At 46.9% G+C, this 14,506-nt stretch overlaps 1 protein-coding gene across 1 annotated transcript; it reads left to right on the top strand.

The window, feature by feature from the left end:
* Positions 1–328: 328 nt before the first annotated feature.
* LOC148450978 (olfactory receptor 52K1-like) lies at positions 329–1,330 on the top strand. The gene has a single exon (XM_088462416.1). It carries the CDS (start codon positions 329–331, stop codon positions 1,328–1,330), a length of 1,002 nt encoding a protein of 333 aa, XP_088318542.1.
* Positions 1,331–14,506: the final 13,176 nt, after the last annotated feature.

The following is a 14,506-nucleotide window of genomic DNA, read 5'->3' as shown; positions in this document are numbered from 1 at the left end:
CACTGGAGATGGTGAGATGACTATTAGACATTGTTGGGTATCACATATACCAATATCCTGAGAGAATGCCAATGAGTCTGGAGCATAGGAAAAGAATAGGAAGTCTGACCAGAGATTAGGAATATGGAGAGGTCACAAATAGTCAGACGCACCTTGAACAAGGCTACATAAGAAACATGGCTTTGTACTGAGCGGTCATTGTTTCATCCACTTCTGTCCATTAAGGATCCCAGAATTCATCATCGACTCCACATTTGTCACATCACCCTGATTTGTGTTTCCTTCACAATTACAGCTTAATTTGACTGATGCAGTCAATGATTGTAAAATGAAATTGTTAAACCAAAGCAATGTCTTGATGTCCCACACAGAATTTGTCCTCTTCGGGTTCCCTGGAATCTTAGAACACAGGAAATTGCTGGCTATTCCGTTTCTTTCCATCTATATCACCATCCTGGCTGGTAACACCCTCATCATATATCGCATCTATGCAGAAAACAGCCTACACTCCCCCATGTACTTCTTAATCTCTGTCCTCTTTGCTGTCAATATATCTTGTACAACTTCCGTAATACCAAAATTACTCCTTGGCTTGTCATTCGACATGAACCAGATCTCACTGACCGGATGTCTGGTGCAGATGTTTTATATTTATTTCATGGCTATTTTTGAGTCTGGCCTCATCGTGTCAATGGCTCTGGATAGATATGTGGCAATCTGCAAACCTCTGCGTTATAATGATATCATGACCAAAAATATGCTTGTCCAGCTGGTTCTCATCGGGTTGGCGAGGAGCTCCGTGCTGGTTTCCCCATTGATCATAATGGCTTCCAGGGTCCAGTACTGTAGATCCAATGTCATTCTAAATTTTGTTTGTGAGAACATGGGACTTCTGACTCTGTCATGTGGAGACATCTTCCAACACCAAATTGTAGGCCTCACTATCAAGGTCTTTGTCACAGTGGTAGATGTCAGTCTTCTACTGCTGTCCTACTCCAGTATCCTCTACACAGCCATGAAGATCATTGTGGGGAAAGCCCGACGTAAGGCTCTCCACACCTGCGGCACACACCTGCTGGTAGCCATGATTTTGTACATGTGCGCACTTTCTTCCTCTGTTTTGTACAGAATTCACACAATAATCTCCTATGATGTTCAGAATCTCATCAACGCAATATATCTTATGATCCCGGCCACTGAAAATCCCTTTATCTATGGCTTAGGAGTGTTAGAAATCAGACGATGTCTGATGAAATCCTTCAGAAAGAGGAATGCAAATCGGGATTCGTTTAAGATGCTGGTGGTCGCAATCCCGACCGCCGGCATCTAGAATCATGAATCCCGGCTAGGGTTAAATGACAGGCGTCTATAATCCAGACACCTGTCATTTTCCCAACGCTGGAACACCGGCGCCCGGCATCCCGATTGAAGGTTTGCAGGGTGCCGCAAGCGGACAGCCACAGGGGGGGAGGGTTAGGTTTAGGCCACCTGGGGGGGACTTAGGGTTAGGCACCCCCCGGGAGGGTTAGGCTAGGGGGAGGGAGGGTTAGGCACCCCCCCTGGGACTTAGGGTTAGGCACCCCCCCTTGGACTTAGGGTTAGGCAGCGGGGAGGGGGGGGTTAGGGTTAGGCAGTTAGAGGGGGGATTAGGGTTAGGCACTTGGGGGGGAGGTTAGGGTTAGGCACCCCTAAGGAGGGTTAGGGTTAGGGGGTTACATTAGGGTTAGTTTATACTCACCTTTACATGATCGGGATTTCCAGCGCTGTCGGTCTTCCGCTATCGGGCTCTGCTGTTTTTTCTGGCTGCCGCAGCCGGGATTCATATTGCTGGTCATGAGGCAGCCGGCATTCCATACCGAATGCACGCAAATCTTTTACCCTCAGTGCACATCCGTGTTATCAGGACAGACAAATTAAGACAAATTATGTTTGACGTGAAGGAAAAGTGAGATTGGATTCACGTTTTGCACCTGTGGAACAGGAACCCTATTATTGTTCCTCTGTCACTGCAGAAGGGAACAGAGAAAATCCCCAGCGCTTATGAGGAGAGAGCGTGCGATGTATGTGCAGGAACATACATAATCTCCTATTTATATTGACATATTGTGATAGGCGCGTGAGTCACTTAACGCATGCGCAGAAGGACTTCTGGAGTCCTTCTATCGAAAAGGGCAGCTTACCGGGAGAGCTGTCCTTTGTGATGTTTTTCATGCATCCCGCCCCCAACGTCTTTGAAGCTTTGCTGGCTGGCATTGCGGCACCCCTGGCTAGGCTGGAGGCTCTGGCTGCTTGGTATCTGGTCCTCCCAAGTAGGCAGCACCCATCACTTCTGTGGCTGGGGCCATAGCTGTCCATAAATGGAGTGCTGTAGTTTCCTCTGCTGGGCTGACGGGTACCTCCACTGCAGTAGATTACCTAATAAAATAATACCGCAATGTATTATTAGGCCATATTCCACCTACACTCCAACCTGAGGGGATTCACTCACCATTGTACTCCAAGGGGTATATTTACTAAAGTGAGAGTTTTTAGAAGTGGAGATGTTGCCCATAGCAACCAATCAGGTTCTACTTCTCATTTATCTAGTACCTTCTAGAAGATAATAGCTAGAATCTGATTGGTTGCTATGGGCAACAGCTCCACTTCTAAAAACTCTCACTTTAGTAAATATCCCCCCTGATGTTAATTTAAAACTGTAGAGTTGAGTGATTGAAGATCCTGCGTTATTTACATAAGCAGATTTGATGAGATACACAGGACATACGTCACATATGTGTAGTGATTATAAAATGTGTTATTATAATCTCCATGTAGCATGTTGTTAATTCAATATCAGGGAATAACTCTTACATTATCATGGTTTGTTCAGTAAGCTAAACACAATACTCAGCATTACATTACACTGATACCGCAAACAATATCATTTTACCCCATTCTAATGGGCATTTTTCCTTTATTAATACTGTGTTTCTGGTCTGTTTTTCCTTCCATGACATATTGACCTATAACTGCTGAGTGCTGTCCCCATTGTGTCACATTATAATTGTACTGTTTTATTCATTCATTTCAAAACAGCCTCTTTATTTTATTGTAAATGGAGCAGATCAGGGGAATTAACCTGAGTTTTATGAAATATACTGTAATCTAATTGCCAGAGGCCATTTTATAAGATCATTGACCCCGTTTTTCTCAACTGTCTTAAAATGTCCCCATCTGCTGCTCACATTGAAGACGGATGTGATCTGAACCAATAGTTATATGAGTGCGTTCTGTCTGCTTGTAGGAACTGGTGATGTTACTGAGGTTTGAGCCACTGTGGGCCTGATTCAGAGCCGTACACTCTGACCAGAGTGCTCGCTCTGAATCAGGGCCCTCCTACCTGAAAATGGAGCGGCCTCTTGGACGCTCGCATAGCTGTGGGTTACCACCCACAGCTATAGCGAGCATCCATGATGATGGTTGCCATGGTCAAGACCATGGCGACCATCGGACTTGCGACGAGACCCTGCAGTAGGGTCTCGTGGCCGCAAGCCCTGGAGTGATTTTGGCTCTATCAGAGCCAAAATCACTCCCACTGACATCACTAGTGATGTCAGAGGGGCAGGACCCAGATGGTAGGCGTTCCCACGGGAACGCCTCCGTCTGGCAGCCACACCCCCGGCACGCCCACCAAATGGAGCGTGCTGTCAGTCACCATCGGCAGCATGCCCCCTTTGGTGCGAGACCCCGGGCGACAGCTTGGCTGTCGCTCTCCGGGTCTCGCGCATGTGCACGACGGAGCTCCCTCCGTCATGCGCATGTGCATTAGGGCACCAATGACCCAATTGCGAGTGTCCTACGCTCGCGAGCGGGTCTGAATTAGGCCCTGTGTGCCATGTGCCTTAGCTATATCACTCGGTCCTTGTAAAACGATAAGTCAGATTTCTGTATCTACAGCTGGTCTCTGCAACTCTCTCCCTCAGTGCACTGCCACCTTCTTACCATCTAAATTATCCATCCTAGACCTTAGACATTGGAGGTTTCTAAACCATGTGCTCTTTGTTAATAGTAAGTGTATTTTGGGATCTGGTACTGTAGATGTCTGTGTGCACGTTTCTTGCATTGGGCCTCCTCCATCTTGAAAATATGGTTTATCCCCTTATCTCCCCTGACGAGTGGTGTCAATATGGCGCCAATGTGGAGCTTGAAAAAGAAATAAATAAAAATATAAACTAAGCATTTCGTTGCCATATCCGGTCCAGGAATTCCGGTGTGGTGTGCTGGCTGGCATTGCGGCACCCCTGGCTAGGCTGGAGGCTCTGGCTGCTTGGTATCTGGTCCTCCCAAGTAGGCAGCACCCATCACTTCTGTGGCTGGGGCCATAGCTGTCCATAAATGGAGTGCTGTAGTTTCCTCTGCTGGGCTGACGGGTACCTCCACTGCAGTAGATTACCTAATAAAATAATACCGCAATGTATTATTAGGCCATATTCCACCTACACTCCAACCTGAGGGGATTCACTCACCATTGTACTCCAAGGGGTATATTTACTAAAGTGAGAGTTTTTAGAAGTGGAGATGTTGCCCATAGCAACCAATCAGGTTCTACTTCTCATTTATCTAGTACCTTCTAGAAGATAATAGCTAGAATCTGATTGGTTGCTATGGGCAACAGCTCCACTTCTAAAAACTCTCACTTTAGTAAATATCCCCCCTGATGTTAATTTAGAACTGTAGAGTTGAGTGATTGAAGATCCTGCGTTATTTACATAACCCTGCGGTAGGGTCTCGTGGCCGCAAGCCCTGGAGTGATTTTGGCTCTATCAGAGCCAAAATCACTCCCACTGACATCACTAGTGATGTCAGAGGGGCAGGACCCAGATGGTAGGCGTTCCCATGGGAACGCCTCCATCTGGCAGCCACACCCCCGGCACGCCCACCAAATGGGGCATGCTGTCAGTCACCATCGGCAGCACGCCCCCTTTGGTGCGAGACCCCAGGCGACAGCTTGGCTGTCGCTCTCCGGGTCTCGCGCATGTGCACGACGGAGCTCCCTCCGTCGTGCGCATGTGCATTAGGGCACCAATGACCCAATTGCGAGTGTCCTACGCTCGTGAGCGGGTCTGAATTAGGCCCTGTGTGCCATGTGCCTTAGCTATATCACTAGGTCCTTGTAAAACGATAAGTCAGATTTCTGTATCTACAGCTGGTCTCTGCAACTCTCTGCTCGCCTCTCTCCACAGCTCCAAGTGTCACCGTTCAGCTCTCCTCTCTCCACATCTCCAACTGTCACCCCTCAGCTCTCCTCTCTCCACAGCTCCAACTGTCACCCCTCAGCTCTCCTCTCTCCACAGCTCCAACTGTCAACCCTCCACTCTCCTGTCTCCACAGCTCCAATTGTCACCTCTCAGCTCTCCTCTCTCCACAGTTCAAAGTGTCACCCCTCAGCTCTCCTCTCTCCACAGCTCCAACTGTCACCCCTCAGCTCTCCTCTCTCCACATCAACTGTCACCCCTTAGCTCTCCTCTCTCCACATCTCCAACTGTCACTGCACTGCTCTCCTCTCTCCACATCTCCAACTGTCACCCCTCTGCTCTCCTGTCTCCACAGCTCCAACTGTCACCCCTCTGCTCTCCTCTCTCCACAGCTCCAACTGTCACTGCACTGCTCTCCTCTCACCACATCTCCAACTGTCACCCCTCCGCACTCCTCTCTCCACATCTCCAACTGTCACCCCTCTGCTCTCCTCTCTCCACAGCTCCAAGTGTCACCGCTCACCTCTACTCTCTCCACATCTCCAACTGTCACCCCTCAGCTCTCCTCTCTCCACAGCTCCAACTGTCACCCCTCAGCTCTCCTCTCTCCACAGCTCCAACTGTCACCCCTCCACTCTCCTCTCTCCATAGCTCCAATTGTCACCTCTCAGCTCTCCTCTCTCCACAGCTCCAACTGTCACCCCTCAGCTCTCCTCTCTCCACAGCTCCAACTGTCACCCCTCAGCTCTCCTCTCTCCACATCAACTGTCACCCCTTAGCTCTCCTCTCACCACATCTCCAACTGTCACTGCACTGCTCTCGTCTCTCCACATCTCCAACTGTCACCTCTCAGCTCTCCTCTCTCCACATCTCCAACTGTCACCCCTCAGCTCTCCTCTCTCCACATCTCCAACTGTCACCCCTCAGCTCTCCTCTCTCCACAGCTCCAACTGTCACCCCTCAGCTCTCCTCTCTCCACAGCTCCAACTGTCAACCCTCCACTCTCCTGTCTCCACAGCTCCAATTGTCACCTCTCAGCTCTCCTCTCTCCACAGTTCAAAGTGTCACCCCTCAGCTCTCCTCTCTCCACAGATCCAACTGTCACCCCTCAGCTCTCCTCTCTCCACATCAACTGTCACCCCTTAGCTCTCCTCTCTCCACATCTCCAACTGTCACTGCACTGCTCTCCTCTCTCCACATCTCCAACTGTCACCCCTCTGCTCTCCTCTCTCCACAGCTCCAACTGTCACCCCTCTGCTCTCCTCTCTCCACAGCTCCAACTGTCACTGCACTGCTCTCCTCTCTCCACATCTCCAACTGTCACCCCTCTGCTCTCCTCTCTCCACAGCTCCAACTGTCACCCCTCTGCTCTCCTCTCTCCACAGCTCCAACTGTCACTGCTCTGCTCTCCTCTCACCACATCTCCAACTGTCACCCCTCTGCTGTCCTCTCTCCACATCTCCAACTGTCACCCCTCTGCTCTCCTCTCTCCACATCTCCAAGTGCCCCTGGCCTGACACTGGTCATGTCACCTGCTGCTCCTGACCTCCTCTTCAGCAGCTGCAGAGACCGTCGGGACTTGTCTGCCTATGTAATGCCAGTCAGACGTACTAACTCACATAGTGGGGTATTACACTTGTATATAAATGAATAGAAAATGAAGACACCAGCGCTACATTAGTGTTACTATATTTTCTATAAGGAAATACAATGTATCACAATGATGTGTGATAAATCCTGGTTTATACCAGAGTGGGGTTCCTATTCCTTCTTAGGTCTCTTTCTTTTCTTATAGTTGGACTGACACTTACATTAGTGTTCTGGCAGGGGTACACATAAAGGTATCTTTTTTTTTCTTTGTCACCCGAAACGGAAGCGATCAGTCACACATTATTCTTAAATGGAAAGACAACTGTCTCGCATTCACCTCACGGTATCTTTATATCCACTCAGAGAAATAGGAGGGCTCCACGGGTAAGTTTTCTTTCTTATAATATTTTTATTTATAGAAAAACATAATGGATGATCAAGGATAAAACTCCATACATTACAGAAACAAATACAGGTCTGTAAATAAAACTTCCAAAGTTAGCGGAGGGTATAGATATCCAGGAAATGGAGGATAGATGGATATATCTATCCTCCTCTTCTACGCATTTTGAAGAGTCCTCTCTCCTTTTTCAAGATGTTAAAAAAGGAGAGAGCACTCTCTGAAACGCGTAGAAGAGGAGCCACCCAATTTGGAGTTCAGAATCCTGGTTCGGAGTGATTGAGTTGCACAAATTGTGTACACAGCCGTGAACTGCAGCACAGGGAGCGAGACACATATTTACATCTATCCTCCATTTGTGCTGTTGACCCCAGTCCCTAGGGCTTTGGGTACCATTGGTGACTTTTCTGTTTCCTCCTTTTCAGAGGATTATCGCAGTGGAAAATTTGATGTTCCAGCTGAAGAGTTTTGTTTTCTCTTCCTGCTTTTGAGTCCATGTCGGGATCCTCAGGTGAGCACTTTGCAAGTTTTGCCAGGCTGTGTGACACCTCTTAATCTACAGTTTGCCCGGTGTCCAAATGGACCTGTCACCAGAACGCTAAATTCCCCTGGTATAGTTGCTCCAAGTTGGAGCTGTAGAATAGATGCTGTTCTAGCGGGGCTTCAACGTTTATCATGGGAAAATTTAGAAAGCTTAGGAAGGCTATAGTTTTGGCATTGGCGGGGGTAAGGCCTCACTCTTGCAGGGGCCATCTTTGCTAGAACTGTTCAACTTTGTGTGCCACATTATGTCCATGGGCTGGGTGTTTTTCCATAAGCTTTGGTATCTAGAAAGTTCACCACTTTAATTGGCTGTCCTCTGAGATCCGATATGACCTCTGTATATGAGGCATTTTTCTTACTGATTTCCCTGATATGAGATTTTGACGGTCTTCCTACTTATCAAATGTGCAGTTGCATTTGTTCATTAATGTGGTGGATGCAGTATTTGGTCGATTCTAGGATGGCTGCCACTTGACCGGAGAAGTGGGAAATGTGCGGGCTGGCCAAGAGTCATTGGCTATTTGTTTCTGCTACCTACAAGCCCTGTTAGTGTACGCCCACCATTGTGATGGCTTTTTGCAAATTGTTTCACATGGAATTGCTTGTTGACGATCCCATGTGTTCCATTCCCTTTGCTGTAATTTACTGTCCAGGTGGTGGATTAGCTTTTTCCTCTGAATCCCTGTGCTGACTCCCGAGGCAGCCTGGTAATGCTGTTGCGAGTGTCTTTGTTGTCTCCAGTTGAGGGCACATGGTTGATGCATCTTGCTGGTTCCCTGGTTACTGTCTTTCAGTTCTGTTGGATCTACCAGCAGTATTCTATCACTTGGGTTATCCACTAAAGAATATAGTATCCACTCATGGCACAAAGGGGTCGCTTTGACTGCTGCCCCCGGGCATTCGGTATCTGAGATTCAGGCGCTGGGAAGCTAATAGTCTGTTGTTTATTTATGTAATCCCTGTGTCTTTCTAGGTTTCTTCGTTGTTTTCTTCATTGGAATTTTTCCTAAATTTATTTTGAACTTTTGTGCATTCTATCACTCGTCACTATTAGTGATGGGGGCCTCGAGGGATTTTGCCCTGAACATTGGAGACTGATTGGTTGTTGTGCTCCAAGTAGTTTTTGTCAGGTTTTTTCTACAGGCCAAATATCCCCCCCTACCTTGTTTCCCTCCTTTTTTTCTGGTTAGTTGGTGTCTTACATGTTTAATATTCCATCCAGTGGACAGGTTGGAGGGGCATAAAGTTGGGGTCTCTCCTTTCTAGTTTCTGATGCAGCTCAAAAGTTGGCACTTCTGAAGTTTTTGTCATGCACTTGGAGGTGGAATGACCTGGGTACCAGGTCTTCATTGGACCTTAGGTTTGACATGGTTTATAACATAGAAACCATTGTGTATTGGTTTGACATAGAAACCATTGTGTATTGGAGCCCTGGTGTTCTTGTGTCTGGCTGGCTATAATTCAGAGGAGGCATTGGCGTGGTGATCCTAGTGTGGTTATCATGGATAACGCGAGATGGAATGTCAAATCCCTGGTGGCTACACAGGTTTTGGTTGGGTGCTTTTGGTTGTTGATCATCCTTTCATCAGGTTTTGGGATGGTCATTTGTGTCCTCTGGACAGTGTTCTGCTTATGGATGGGGGTATTTGCTTGTTTTTGGAGAGTGTTATTTAGGGTTGCAGGGAGTTTAGGTTAGATCTACGGTGGAGATATCATCTTCTTTGGTAAGGTAGTGATGCGTGGCAGGAAAGAATGACAGTACAGTGGCTATTTCACTGCAATTACATCTGGGTGTGCTCTGCGTCAATAAACTGGATAGGCTGATTTTAACCTACAGGGGTCAGCAGCATCGACTTACTGGCCAGGCACTATATGGTGTATCGATATGGAAGGTGGAGACCCTATGACTTACCGTTGACAAGGGTCATTGGCCCAGCAAGTGTGGTCGTTGATGTCTGCTGGCTACAGATGTTTTAGTCACTGATCACTGTCCATTCTTTGTGCCACCATTAGATAATTAAACCCCACATTTAAGTCCCACATTAATAAGAGTATACAGGGTTATACCCAGCAATATCAGCATTCTGTATATAGGAGAAACTACATACAGTATTAGACAGGAAATATGGATGAAGAGTCATGGCAATATATTCTGAAAAGACATTGAGGTTAGAGATAAGGAAATAAGGGATCGGAAATTTGAAAAAAAAAAGGTTGACCAATTTTATACCTGTATTCCATTTGAAAGAATTTCCGCCTAGGCGGAGTGTCAATGCAATATAATTGGCGGAAAAGTTTCGCCTATGAATGGGAGGCGGAAAAAAGTGCAGAATTGGGGTTTTGGGGTGCAACGTTGCAGGAACCCCCGTGCAGCCTTCAGACCCAAAGGTAAACTGTGTCAAAAAAATTTAAAAAACGGTTAAGAACACCCCAAAAAATTACTTTCATTTTGGGTGACAAAGTTAAAAACTAGCAAACTTGACTCTGGGGGTGGGGGGTCCCCAAGTATGCCCCAGGTGTTTTTTTTCATTGCAGGTGCTTGCAGCAGGTGGATTTTTCACGATTTTTTCAACTTCACTTTAGCAACTTTTAAATATGCTGACCCCCATTTTCAAGTACCCCAAATTTGCTGGGATAAGTTATTTTATGCCACAAAACCTCCTGAATACTATTCTGCACCACGTATAGAAAAACGCTATTTAGCAGCTACTGAGCCCGTTTAAAAACACTGAATACCTTCAGCAAGCCAAATCGGGGGGTACCATAGCTAACCCCCATGTCAGAGCATCTTTTGGGGGGTGTCAGGCTGATTTCCCCAAAGCTGACAGTACTTTCCACCTGTTCAAGTTTTGCCGGGTCCCGTTTTCGCGTACTTTCAAATTGAACACGGGGTAAAGCGGGCACGCACGCGATACTTTTCTGCCTACAAAACAGGCGAAGTAGGCAAAAAGTCCGGGACGCAAAAAAGTATCGTGGCTCGGCTCAAATTGAATACAGCCCTAAATCTGAAATACTACACTATGGTATTTTCTGGTGTTTTTGGTGCTGGGGTCTGATTTCAGATATTTCAAATTCATATAAGGTGCATTAATCGCTTGGCCAGGGGCATTTTGAGAGAGGAGGGGGCCCGTGTGCACTCCTTGTGCGGGGCCCCCCCCCCTCTCTCCCTGGTGGCTGGCAGCCGACTGATGCGGCTGGCCAGCCACCGGAGCATTCGTAGTCTACGGGCACTAGAGTGTGCCCGGAGTCTACTGCGCATGCGCAGAATTCCTGGAAATTGGCCATGGCGGACATGTTTCCGGTGTTCTGAGCAGCAGTGACATCCGACGCGGGACATCGGACAGGTAAGTTTAAAAAAATATGGGTGCAGTGTGTGCGGTGCACCCATTATAGATAAGCCACTGCGCTTGGCTCATCTTCTGAGTGACAGTGAAGGAAAACTTTTAAAGACAACAAATAAGCTTTATTTATTCATTTCAAAGTACACTCAGGCTATGAATGGTTCTTCTAATTATTACACTATGGGCCTGACTCAGAGCCGGTTGCTCATACAGAGCGCTCGCTCTGAATCAGGGCCGGTCCTTTTTTTTTTTTTTTTGGAGCGGCCTCCTGGCTGTGGGTTATTACCCACAGCTAATGCAAGCGGCCAGGATGATGGTCGTGATGGTCAAGACCATCGCGACCATCGGGATTGCGACGAGACCCTTGTGGTAGGGTCTCGGCCATCACAAACCCCAGAGAGCTTTCAGCTCTAACAGAGCCGGAAGCTCTCCACTGACATCACTTGTGATGTCAGTGGGGCCGCCCCCAAACGGCAGGCATTCTCATGGGAACGACTCCATTTGGGCAGCAACTCCCCCGGTCCACCCACCAAATGGGGCGAGCTGTCACTCAACATAGACAGCTCACCCCCTTTGGTGCGAGACCCTTGACTCTGTTGTTCTGGCGATCACTACTCACCCTCACAGATCCACACCTCACCCCAAGCATTCCAAATGCACAAGATACCTGCAAAAGTGTTCATGAATCGCCGAGCGACAGTGAAGAACATAATGCTCTAAGGTAGACTTCCTCCATTTCAAATTTATTCTCTCATCCTACAATACTGCCTTGTCCCTCTCCAAACAGTCATATTTCAAGAACCTCATCTCCTCCCAGTCCTCAAACCTCCGGCTTCTTTTTTCCACTTTCAACTCATCTCCTCTGCCCTTCACCTCATCGCCTCCCATCCTCACTCTCTACCTTTGACTTTGCCACCTACTTTACATCAAAAATTTACTCCATATGTAAGGACATCACATCCCAGCAGACCCCCAGCACTACACCCCCACCATTCCCAGACCATCCCACCCCATCCATCTTACCCACTCTGACATCCTTCTCCCTTGTATCTGGAGAGGAAGTCATGGCCCTCTTCTGGTCCTCCCCCCCTTCTACCTCCCCCCTTGACCCTATCCTTTCCCACCTCCTCCGCTACCTCTCTCCTTCTGCCTGTTCCCATCTTGCCCACCTAATCAATCTCTCCCTAACATCTGGCACTGTCTCTTCTATATTTAAACATGCCCTTGTCTCCCCAGTCTTAAAAAGCTACCCTGGATCCTAGCACACTCTCCAACTACTGAACCATCTCTCTCCTCCGTTTTGCTTTTAAACTCCTTGAGCGTATTCACAGAAATAGACAGATCACAGGTGCACAACTCCAAATTATTGATTATATATATAAATACATTATGCAATTAAATGTTGCAATAAATAGAGGTTTTTAGAATAATCATGGCCAAGGTTATGGGCCTACCAACCATATCCATTTAACCTCTGTAGGGTAGGTCCCTTACATACTAGGGTTCAAATCCAGAGTGCAGGACACCCCCAAACCAGCTCAGCCGAGCCACCCCAGGGCATCACTCTAATGAGAAAAGTGAAGTGTGAAGTAAGAAAGGTAAGAGCAGCTGTGGCTGCATATATAGGATAGAAAGGTGAAAATACATATATAATAAAATTATTTGGAGTTGTGCACCTGTGATCTGTTTCTGTGCCTACAATAAAAGTCTCAACAGGTAGCACCTCCCAGGACTGTACAGTCCAGGACTCTTTCCTATACACTCCTTGAGCATATTGTTTACAACCATCTTGCAAGCTTTCTCATTTCAATCTGGCCTCCATTCTCTCCACTCTGCTAAAATTGCCCTCATGAAAGTCAGCAATGACCTCCTGCTGCCCAATCAAAGGGTCACTACTCTGTGCTCATTCTCCTTGACCTCTCTGCTGCTTTTGACACTGTGAACCACCCTCTCCTCCTGCAAATACTTCTCTCCCTTGGTCTACTTGACACTGCCCTCTCCTGGCTGTCGTCCTACTTATCTGACTGTTCCTTCTCTGTCTCCTCTCATGACTCCTCCCCCCCCCCAACTTCCACCAACAGTAGGCACATTCCCCAAGGTTCTGTTCTAGGATTTCTCATACTCTCCCTACATATGTTTTCTTTAGGTGAACTTATCAACTCTTTTGACCTTCAATTTCATCTCTATGCTGATGATACTCAGATCTACCTCTCCTCTGACCTCTCCCCCTCTCTATTCACCAACAGTCTCTCTGCTATCTCTTCCTGGATGTACCAGCACTTTCTTAAACTTAACATGTCTAAGACTGAGCTGATCATCTTCCCACCCTCCCACATAACCGGGCTTCCCACTATTTCCTTATCAGTTAATGGCAAAACTATCTCCTCTAGCCCCAAAGTGCGCTGTCTTGGAGTTATCCTAGATTCCTCCCTCTCCTTGAAACCACACATTCAGCACCTATTGCAGTCCTGCAACTTACATCTCAACTATATTTCCAGGATCAGACCCTTTCTCACCCTGGATGCTACTAATACACTTATACACTCACTGATCATCTCCAGATTGAACTACTGTAACCTCCTCCTATCTGGCCTCCCAGACTCCCACCTCTCTCCACTCCATTCTGTCCTCAATGCTGCTTCTCAGATCATCTTCCTCTCCAAATATTGTACATCAGCCTCGCCTCTCCTTCAAGCTCTACACATGCTCTCCTTCCCCTTCAGAACCCAATTCAAGGTTCATACACTCACTTACAAAGCCCTCACCCAATTCTGTCCCATTTACATCTCTGACCTCATCTCCCTTCATGCTCCCGCCCATCCACTTTGCTCAAAAAATGCCACCATCTCTTTTGTCAACTGATTACATCCTCCCACTCCCGCCTCCAAGGTTTTTTCTCTCCCGCTCTCTATCAGACTCTCCACCTCTCTACAAACCTTTAAACGGGCAACATATTATTGTACATACTTTACACAGGTGAGAATCAATAGTACAGGTATATGGTCACATATTGCATACTATATACAGGTGAGAAGGTATTAGTACATGTTAGAAGTTATTAGTACAAGTGAGAAGTTATTAGTACAGGTACAGTATATGGTCACATATTACATAATATTCACAGGTGAGAAGGTATTAGTACAGGTGAGAAGGTATTAGTACAGGTATATGGTCACATATTACTTAGTGTATATGGTCACATATTGCATAGTATACACAGGTAAAAATGTATTGATATAGGTTTATGGTCACATATTACTTAATATTCACAGGTAAGAGGTTATTAGTACAGATATATGGTTACATATTACATAATATTCACAGGTGAGACATTATTAGTACAGGTATATGGTCCCATATTACATAATATTTACAAGTGAGAAGTTATTAGTACAGGT

Source organism: Taudactylus pleione, unplaced genomic scaffold (genome assembly GCF_031769625.1).
Source record: "Taudactylus pleione unplaced genomic scaffold, aTauple2 ptg001237l, whole genome shotgun sequence".
NCBI classification, from domain to species: Eukaryota; Metazoa; Chordata; class Amphibia; order Anura; family Myobatrachidae; genus Taudactylus; species Taudactylus pleione.
This window is presented reverse-complemented; position numbering and strand designations above follow the sequence as displayed.

Bases quoted from the DNA above. Each gene is read 5' to 3' on its own strand.
- LOC148450978 (XM_088462416.1), top strand. From the start codon at position 329: ATGAAATTGTTAAACCAAAGCAATGTCTTGATGTCCCACACAGAATTT.